At 46.9% G+C, this 10,079-nt stretch overlaps 2 protein-coding genes across 3 annotated transcripts in view; one reads left to right on the top strand and one right to left on the bottom strand.

Annotated features, from left to right (window-relative positions):
• entpd6 (ectonucleoside triphosphate diphosphohydrolase 6) overlaps positions 1-3,179 on the top strand; it is a 7,608-nt gene extending 4,429 nt beyond the window's left edge. Inside the window, exons 9-14 of one of the 2 annotated variants that reach the window (XM_008430501.2) lie at positions 595-659; positions 862-960; positions 1,037-1,177; positions 2,286-2,342; positions 2,656-2,762; positions 2,838-3,179. In XM_008430501.2, the coding sequence (XP_008428723.1) occupies positions 595-659; positions 862-960; positions 1,037-1,177; positions 2,286-2,342; positions 2,656-2,762; positions 2,838-2,921 (553 nt within the window). In that variant the 3' untranslated portion in view covers positions 2,922-3,179. Of the gene's footprint in view, positions 1-594; positions 660-858; positions 961-1,036; positions 1,178-2,285; positions 2,343-2,655; positions 2,763-2,837 lie in introns of both variants that reach the window. The other variant, XM_008430500.2, reaches the window with a different exon arrangement.
• A 1,318-nt stretch (positions 3,180-4,497) lies between these two features.
• Positions 4,498-9,321, bottom strand: LOC103477399 (barrier-to-autointegration factor A-like). The gene is made up of 3 exons (XM_008430499.2): positions 6,342-9,321; positions 5,014-5,140; positions 4,498-4,799 (listed from the first exon to the last, which is right to left on the bottom strand). Exons 2-3 carry the CDS (start codon positions 5,137-5,139, stop codon positions 4,653-4,655), a joined length of 273 nt encoding a protein of 90 aa, XP_008428721.1. The 5' UTR covers position 5,140; positions 6,342-9,321; the 3' UTR covers positions 4,498-4,652.
• Positions 9,322-10,079: the final 758 nt, after the last annotated feature.

Here is a 10,079-nt window from a genome sequence, read left to right as displayed (position 1 = left end):
TACACACACACGTTTACACACACACCGTCTACACACACAGGTACACACACACACCGTCTACACACACAGGTACACACACACACCGTCTACACACACAGGTACACACACACACCGTCTACACACACACACCGTCTACACACATGTTTGCATTGCTATCTTTGTGGGGACTTTCCATTGACTTCCATTCATTTCTACAGCCTAATCCTAATCCTAATCCCAACCAAAACTCAATTCACACCTTAGTCCTGAATCTGACCCCGAACCAAAAACAGTGTTTCCCCTTGTGGGTCCAGGCTTTGGTCCCACAAAGAGCATCTGGTCCTCACAGCGTAGTATGTGTCAGGTAAATGGTCCTGACAGTATTACACACACAGGTACACACACAGGTACACACACACACCATCTACACACACAGGTACACACACACACCATCTACACACACAGGTACACACACCGTCTACACACACAGGTACACACACACAGGTACACACACACAGGTACACACACACACACACACCTACTCTACCTGGGTCACACGGTGCAGTCATGTGACCCATTGGACCCGTCGGTCAGTGACTTCCTGTCTGTCTGCAGCTACCTGGGTCTGGGTCTGATGTCGGCTCGGCTCGCTGTCCTTGGAGCCGTGGACACTCCTCCCTGTAAGTGTCTGACCTTTGACCTGGTCTTAAGTCATGAGTCGCTTGTGGGTCCGGTTCTCTGCTGAACCAGAACCTGGTTCTGTGTTTCCTGTCTGACTTCCTGTGGCTGGGCGTGTTTTCAGGCTGGAACAGGAAACAGGAAGTGCCTGGCAGTGCTTCCTGTAGCTAAAGGCTAGCGTGTGTTTCTGTGTTCCGGCAGCAGGGGGCAGCGCTGAGCGGGTCAGCCCCTGCCTTGCTCCAGGGTTCTCGGGCAGCTGGGAACACGCTGACGTCGTCTACACCCTGAAGGGCCAGAAGGAAGGTAGAGGCACCTGATTGGTCTGTGACATTTCCCAGCATGCAGCGGGTAGGAACCTGAGTGCTGTCTGCGTTTCCAGGGGAGCCGGTTTACGAGGCGTGCCTGAACAAAGTCCAGAAGGTTCTGTACAGGAAGCTGAGCGCGGCGCCTGAGGCGGCGGACGTCGACTTCTACGCCTTTTCCTTCTACTACGACCGCGCCGTCGACCTTCAGGCCATCGGTACGGAGAGCAGCAGCAGCTCTGGCTCGGCTAGTGATGTCTGCTAATCTAACTGCCTTGAGATCTGGTATCGCCGTTACTTCCTGGTGAGGTTTGAAGAGGCCAGAGCTCTGATTTAGCTCCGCCTGCGTAATCAGTGGAGCAGCTGGTGAAACGTTTAGAGGAATCAGATTAGAAATCAATAACTGGATTATTGATTCTCAGTTTGCAGCGATGGATCTGATTTAGTGTTGGTTTCCTGATAATATTGCTTCTGAGCGGTTTGCTAGCATCGTTAGCATCTTAGCATCCATCGCTACGTTTTGCTTAGCTAGCAGGGAAACTGGAAAAACCTTTTTTATTATCGTTATTTATATAAACCATCTGGATAAAATAATGTTTTCATCATGAATTCAGAACAAACCAGTAGAAAACAGATTTCAACACATTTAACTTTAGGAACAGTTTTACAGAAGCGACATCATGTTGTGATGTTTGGCTAATGAAACATTATTTACACAATAATCAATGATCTGGTCAAAAACAGTTTCACAAAACTAATGATCTAAATCTTTAGTTGATATTTTACGGTTCACATTTATCCACATAAACCTCAGGAAGACATTAGTGGGATAATTTTATGTATAATTTTAAATAGCATTTCTTTTATTTTGGAAAAGATAAATATTTCAATCTTTCCTGTTTCTAAGCATTTTGTCCCTTTTAGTGGCTCAATAACTGGACCAGCAGCTTCTCATGACCTCATTATTGCATTTGACTAAATGAAAATCAACATTTTCAATCTAAAATCTGAAAACGAGGGAAAACCTGGAGCATCTGAAACCTGGATACCGACAGGTGAACCGCCAGGTGGGCAAACTGGCTGCTGATTGGTCGATAACCTTGTGAACGCAGCTGCTTCTGACCAATCAGCTGGTTTCACCCAGTTGGTCCTGATCCGCCCCCTGGTTACAGCACGCTGCGCTCTGATTGGTCAGGAAGGCAGACCCATGGTGGAGGTCAGAGGTCAGGCTGGAGAGGACCGGACCTCCTGCAGACCCAGGATGAGACGGGTTCTGGTTCTGTTGGATCAGTGCTGCTTTCTCACGTTCTGGTTCTGGTTCTGCAGATGAGGCGGCGGGCGGAACCATCCGAGTGTCGGACTACGGCCAAGCAGCTGAGAGAGGTGAGAGGGCGCCGCCTGGTGGCAGCTTTCACGCCCTGCTGTTGACATCTTCAGAATTAGGAGTCGGGTCCAGCAGAACCAGAACCTGGAGGTCCAGCAGAACCAGATTTTTACAGAATGTTAAACATTCATTTTATTAAAATGTTTGCTGTCATTCATTACATTTTGCTGCCAAACCTGTTTGATATGAAATGTAAAAAACAATAAATCTGCCATTAAATACAGAAACACGTTTTCTACATCGGTTCATATAAAAAGCCTCCAGGAAGTCATGTGACCCGCTGCTTGTCTCTGATTGGTCGGCTGTCTGCAGTGTGCCGCGGCCCGCCGGACCTCCAGAACCCCTTCCTGTGTCTGGACCTGGTCTACATCTCGGTTCTGCTGCAGGAACTCGGCTTTCCGGCCCACAAGCAGCTCAGGGTGAGTCTGGAAATCCAGAACCCGCCGACCCGGTTCTGACCCGGAACCGACCCGTCCTGTGCTCTGGTTCTGCAGCTGGCCCGGACCGTCCGCCAGGTGGAGGCCAGCTGGGCCCTCGGCGCCGCCTTCCAGCACCTGGAGGCCCTCAGGAGACACTGATGCTTTTATTCTGAAGGGCTCCACACAACATCCTGCTCTGATCCAGGCCACCTGGAGGCGACCTCTGACCTGCAGCGGGATCATCAAGGTGCCATGGAGACGAACAGAAGCTGTGACCTATGACCTCACTTTCTGGGTTGGTTCTGGACCAGAGCCGCTGAGCGGTACCGACGGGTCTGCAAACAGACAGGACCAGGTCCGGTTCTGAACTGGTACCAATTGGACTCTTGGACTGGTGAATAAAGCTGTGAACTTTGACCCTGCAGCTGCAGTCTGTCTGTTTCTCACTGAAGTTTAGATCTGATTTATTGGTAAATATCGATCAGATTGTTATCGGGAGATTTTAACATCATGTCTCCGATGGTGTTAGCTTAGCTTTGATGCTAACATCCGGGGTCTCCCAGTCCAGTCCTCAGGGGCCGCCGTCCTGCACCTCTGCTCAACACCTGGACCAGACAAACGGCTCGGTTCTGGCCGAACCAACTTAACCAGGGCCTGGCAAAGCTGGTCAGTTTGGACCCGGCGTTGTGGTGCTAGACCGGACCTGCTCCAAACCGGACCTGCTCCAAACCGGACCTGCTCCAAACCGGACCTGCTCCCGACCGGACCTGCTCCAAACCGGACCTGCTCCAAACCGGACCTGCTCCCNAACCGGACCTGCTCCCAACCGGACCTGCTCCCAACCGGACCTGCTCCCAACCGGACCTGCTCCAAACCGGACCTGCTCCAAACCGGACCTGCTCCCAACCGGACCTGGTTACAGCCAGGAGCTCATCTGACTGACGATTTTTTTTTTCTAGCAAATTTTCAACCTTCATCCTCAGGATTTTATTTCACATTCAGACATTCTGAGAAATAAATTTATGTAAGCGAAATAGAAATAGTCCCAGGAAATACTTATTTTTCCCACAATGCATTGTGAGACCGCGCTCCTGTGCTCCGTCTGTGTGTCAGACAGAATGGTAGGGAAAGAGTTCCTATCTTTGTGAGACACTCAGCGTTGGTCTGAAGCACTTTGACAGAAAACTATAAACCCTAGAAAAACGTAGAAAACATTTTACGGGAGACGGCCGGTGAATCTGTCCTGACCGACTGAGACTGACCGACTGAGACCCACTGGGTGATATTGGTGGCCGTGAGGGGAAGTTAAAGTCATTAATCCACTGTGCTGTGTGTGTGTCAGACAGACTCATATCCTTATGAGACACCCAGCCTTTATGTGGCCATTTTAACTCCATTCTAAAAGTAGCAGCTTCCTTCCCGGGACAGACGTTTTCACACCACTTGTGTGTGGAAGAAGCATAGAATCATAGAGACTGCAAATTGTGGTAGAGCAGCAGGTTCCTGCCATGCTTTGCAGGAACCAATGAACGCTGCTGAGGGAACTCAGACGTGTTGGAGCAGAGATGCAGCCCGTGAGGATGGGACTGGGAGACCCCTGATCTGGAAGGTTCTGGGGTCGAAGGAGGAGCTCCAGAACCGTCGGTCCGCTCTCTCTGATCCAAACCTGTCAGGGAACCCCTCACCTGCTGAACCTGCAGCTCTGGCAAACGGCAAACCGGGAATCAGACAAACATCTGGGCAAAGAGATTTAATGACAAACATTTACAGAATAAGGAGGAGAAAATCTGGCAGCTCAGAAAAGCAACGCAGAGCGGGAACTGGAGGGGCGGGGCCTCTGGAGGGGCTGCTCCGTGGAAGGGGCGGGCCCTCGGAAGGGGCGGGGCCTCCTCACAGGAAGGCGTCGCACCAGTCCTTCAGGCATTGGGCGCAGTCATCAGCCTGCTTTCTATTGGCTGCGGTGACGTCCTTCAACCAATAGCAGAACAGCTCTGTGTCTTTCCTCAGCAACAGGAACTGACCCAAAACCACGTAGGCCTGGAAACAGAACCGAGTCGGGTCAGAGGTTCTGCTCAGGGCTGACCCATTTGGACCTGATCCAGTCCTGGTTCTGATCCCTGCAGGCACTGATGACTCAGAACCAGAACCAGGTCAGACCTTTACATCTTAAACAAAAGGTTCATGCAGTGCCTGTTGGAGCCGCAGCGCCCCCTGGAGGCTGGAACGGGTCGGCGGTTCCTTCGGGTTCTACCTTATCGTAGCCCTGCTCCGTCAGGCTGTGGCCCAGTCTGTCTCCGATCCCGGCCAGCGCCATGACCGGCTTGTCCGCCATTGGCTCCGATACAAAGTTGCGGTGTTTCTGAGACGTCGTCGACATTCTGAGAGAAACAACATGGCCGTCAGCAGAACCAGAACCAGAACCAGTCCGCTCCGGACTACACATAAAGTTCAGAGTTCAGATTGATTTATTCTGGCTGCTGCAGGATTAGATTCTAATTATTTCAGTTTTCACATTCGTCCCAGCTCAGAGCGAGAAGCGGCCATCTTTGATTCTTAGCCCCCCTCATCCTCGCTGCTCGTTCAGCTGATGATCAGATTTATCTGATTTATTGGTAAATCCTGATCAGATCATCATGGTGGGAACTTTAACCTTGATGCTGTGATGCTGTTAGCCTGAATATAGCTTTAATGCTAGCTCAGACCGGTAGCTTCAATGCTAGCTCAGACCGGTAGCTTCAAAGCTAGCTCAGACCGYTAGCTTCAAAGCTAGCTCAGACCGRTAGCTTCAAAGCTAGCTCAGACCGGTAGCTTCAAAGCTAGCTCAGACCGGTAGCTTCAATGCTAGCTCAGACTGTTAGCTTCAATGCTAGCTCAGACCGGTAGCTTCAATGCTAGCTCAGTCAGTGGACCTCATGCTGAGTGAAGACAGAACGATGCTTCTCCATCACTGATGGGTTTAATAGCCTGTAATTCTTCGTGGTCACTGAAAGTTTCACTGTAAGTTTTATGTTATAAGCTGATGGTGCCGAAATAAATAAATCGAACCAGCTGCTCAACCAGAACCGAAGCGTTACTGGGTTACATAACCCAGAGAAACCTTTACTTCAGTAACTTTTTATTTTTACTACATTACTTTTATTTGAGTAATTTTATAGTTTATTATTTTTACTGCTGCTCACTGGATGAAGAACAAAATGTTTTAACCCAAAATTCACCAGCTGCTTTCTGCTTCGTTTCTTAAGTTTTATAATGAAAGAAACTGATTTGGAGAAAATGATTCCCAACATTAACACAAAACTTCGTTTCGTCTGGTGATGACGTCATTTTTAAATATTAAATGATGGAAGTTCTGATGCGTTACTCTCAGTAACGGTCGCCTTTTTACCAAATACTTTCTTGGACGGATAATGTTTACTGTGGTTTAGGTAAAAATACGTTCACGTATTGATCAGATCAGAACCGATCCGGTTCGGAAACGACTCCTTACTGCGGACAAAAACACGTCAAAACCGCCAACCAGAACCAGCTGGGATCACGTGACGCGTTTTACCTGGAGCGGTTCCGAACGGACTGACTCACCTGGACTCGGAACCGCGCTGGAAGTTCGTCCGGACCCGAAACCCTGAACATCTGACAGACAGGCGCTTTATTGTGAAAGGCCGGTTGACGCGCTGCCGCTGACGTCATGACGCACAGAGTCACAGCTGCTCTTAGAGGAGATGAGTCACTCTGAGCAGATGACGGTCAGATGACTTCCAGCTGCGGTTCCGGTCGGGTTCTAACCCGGTTTGACCTCTGACCTCATCAACATCTCCTTTACGCTCAGGATTTGATCCCACATTTTATTTTTTAACTTTATTTACCAAAACATTTCCAAACTAGTATGGCAATGTGCAAATCTATAAATAAGAGTTTACATCATTTAATGAACGTGAAGTAAAAACACCAGAAAGAAGAAATACGTGTTTTAGAATGAAGCTTTAACCTTAGATCCTCCTTTTTACCAGACCACACAGGTAAGTTTGTAAAAAGATTAACAGATTACAGAGTTTAAATGTAGTCCATTTATTTTATTGTACAGAAATGACCACATTAAAAGTCTTTGCTGATCCTGGGAACCTTAAAGCTGAAAAATAGTTAAAACCTAATTAAATTAAATTAGACTGTTAGGGGAGGAATAATAAGGAAAATATAAATAAATAAACCTTAGTCTGGGTCCAAAGTGGGTCCTGGAGGCTCCTGCATGTTTTATTCTCTCCCTGGTTTAACACACCTGGATCAAATGAGGCTCGTTATGAAGCCTAAAGGGAACAATGACCTTTGACCTGCTGAGGAGGTTATTATTATCACTAGGAAGAGAACTAAAACATGCAGGATGCCTCCTGGACCCACTTTGGACCCTGACCTAAAAGTTCCCCAACAAAAACACACAAATCCTGGTGAAAACAGCAAAGAAAATAAAATAAAAACTTCCACTGGTCTCAATCTAGATCAGTTTCCCCCCCTGGTCCTCAGGCCCCCTGCTGTGCATGTTCTAGATGAGCCTCTGCTCCAGAACCGCTGATCCATCAGGTGCTGCAGGCGCCTGATAATCACCCAGAGATACAATCCAGGTGTGGCAGAAGGGAAACACCTGCAGGACAGGGGGCCTGAGGACCAGGGGGGAGAAACGCTGCTCTAAATAAAACAGCCATGGTCCCTGTTTAAAACTAGCCAGAGGGCCGGACAATAGAAACTCTCCTTTCCTAACAAAACAAAAACAACTTTCCATCAACAATAATCCAAAACGAACTGAAGCAAAACTGAAACAGCAGCAGGTCGATTCCTGCGAGTCACCAGCATCTGATCACCTGCTTTTAAAGGTAAATGCTGATTTCCTGTCCAACACGCCAGCTGCTCTGTCAGCGTCTGTATGGGCCACAGGAAGATAAGATGTTAAAGAGCAGAGCTAGCGCTTCTGCTGGCGAATAAAGAATTTCACCAGACAAAATGTTGGATCATAAGATTACCACTGAGTTTGGTTTTTCTATAATAACCAGATATTGTTATATCTATACACAGATTCAGGAAGTTTTATGTTTGGTTTGATCCACCTTATTTCAAAGATATTTGATGGGTTTTTGTTTTTTTTAGCTTTGTAGAAAACACAATTTATTGTTTCTATGTTCTTTCCACAAAATAAGCATTTATTACCATCAAGGTTGTAGATTTGATCGTATATAAGCAGAAATGTGTGCAGTAGAGACGGTTGGATGTCCAACATAGACGCTTCTAATGGGATCAATTGTTCCAACTGGGATCAATTGTTGGTCATAATGACTGGAAATGGCTCCATAAGTTCAGCTCATTAACCATCTTTCTTTGGAGTTACTAAGAATGTAGATCCCGTTTAAACTCGGGATTAAAAGACAAACGAGAAAAACCAGCAGAGTGAGACCTCTTCCTGTGTTTCTCGGTCTTTGTTTCACAATCCACTTTTAGCCCCGCCCCTCCTCCCCCAGTGGGCGGAGCCTCCGTGTTTTCCCGCTCCACCTGGACGGCTCGCTCCTCCCGGAGCCCGCCGCTCCTCGGGCCGCCATCTGGAGGCCCAGCGGAGAAACCTGGGGCTCTGGTCCACATCCAGCTGTCTGTCCCCCACCGGTGGTCCACGTCCAGCTGTCTGTCCCCCACCGACGTCCAGGGTTTTTACTTTAAATCTCGTCTTTTAGATCTCATTTGATTTAATCTCTAAAGTTCTGATGATCAGTTTGAGACCAGAACCGCTCGGTTCGGTTCCGAACCGTCCAGGTCCGATCCGTACGGTTCACTTCTGAACCGTTGATCCGACAGTTCCGTAAGTTCCGACAGTCAGAGAACGTTCTCCCGGTTCTGTTCGGGAATAACATTATTTCTGTTTCATAAACATTAGAATATTTTTTATGTTGTCCATGTATTCAGTAGCAGTGCCTTTGACCCGGTTCTGACCCACTGGGTTTCCCTCCAGAATCGACCCAGTATTGGGGTTTATTTCTGAGCCATAAGCCGCGGTCATGTATTTGACCTTATTAGGATTTTTTCCTATTTATTTTGTTTGCACATTTTGGGACACACATCGTTCCATACCAGTTAAACCAGTTAGACCAGTTAAACCAGTTAGACCAGTTAAACCAGTTAAACCAGTTAAACCAGTTAGACTAGTTAGACCAGTTAAACCAGTTAGACCAGTTAAACCAGTTAACATTGGTTTATTCCAACACCAGCTTGCAGGTTTTAATTCAGGTTAGACTAAAGCAGAGCAGCGCCTCTGATTGTTGTTGCTGTTTTTTATTAAATGCTAATAACTAAAGTTTCTTGAATAGCCGTTAGAGAGTGTAGTATGGAAGTTTGTCTCCCCTGAATTAGAGAACCGGAAGTGGACAACCGGAAGTGGACAACCCAGCTAGCTAGCTGCGGTCCTGACACCATAATAACCTCTCCGGTTATTTGTTATTCATCTAGGACATTTTATATGTCACATAAATATACTGCTCAAAAAAATAAAGGGAAMACTTAAACAACACAATATAACTGCAAGTAAATCAAACTTCTGTGGAATCAAACTGTCCACTTAGGAAGCAGCACTGATTGACCCTCGTAGAGTCAATCAGTGCTGCTTCCTAAGTTTGATTTACTTGCAGTTATATTGTGTTGTTTAAGTTTTCCCTTTATTTTTTTTGAGCAGTGTATTTTACTTTTTTTAAAAGCATGTTTCCGTTTTGCGATAGCTTTAGGTGTGATTAGTGAGTTTGATGGGTACAAGCTGTAGTTTGTAAAGTTAAGTCAAAAATTAGCTGCAATAAGTTTCACTTTTTCAAAGTCATATTTTCACCATGTTATTCAGTTTATCAGCAAAATATTCCGCTTGTTCAGAGCTAAACATTAGCAACCTAATGAGTTAACTAGCTAAATTGTTTATTAACAAGTTAAATATTTCTCTTTAAATATTTAAGTATTTGGTTTTAAGCCAAATCAGTGAATTAATAACTCTGCCTCATGTTTTTATCTCGTTGCAGATTAAATTATCATTTTAATTCAGTTAATTTTTGACTGGGTAACTTTACAAACGGCAGTGTGTGAGCGCGCGCTGCCCTCTGCTGGATAAACTGCATCACTTCCTGTTTCCGGGCTCCATCCGGTCCCAGTGTTTGTTCCCAGGCCATTAGGGGAGGAGCCTGCAGGGGGCGCTGCGGGGTCTGCAAACCTGTTCACGTTCAGCAGGAGGATCCGGTGATGCTTTCAGGAACAATCCGAAACATAAACGCTGAGCAGTTCTAGATTTGACCCAAAGCCCCCCCCCCC

This window comes from Poecilia reticulata, linkage group LG15 (genome assembly GCF_000633615.1).
Source record: "Poecilia reticulata strain Guanapo linkage group LG15, Guppy_female_1.0+MT, whole genome shotgun sequence".
NCBI lineage: Eukaryota > Metazoa > Chordata > Actinopteri > Cyprinodontiformes > Poeciliidae > Poecilia > Poecilia reticulata.
Note: the sequence above shows the minus strand (reverse complement) of the source record. Positions and strands in the feature narration are given on the sequence as shown.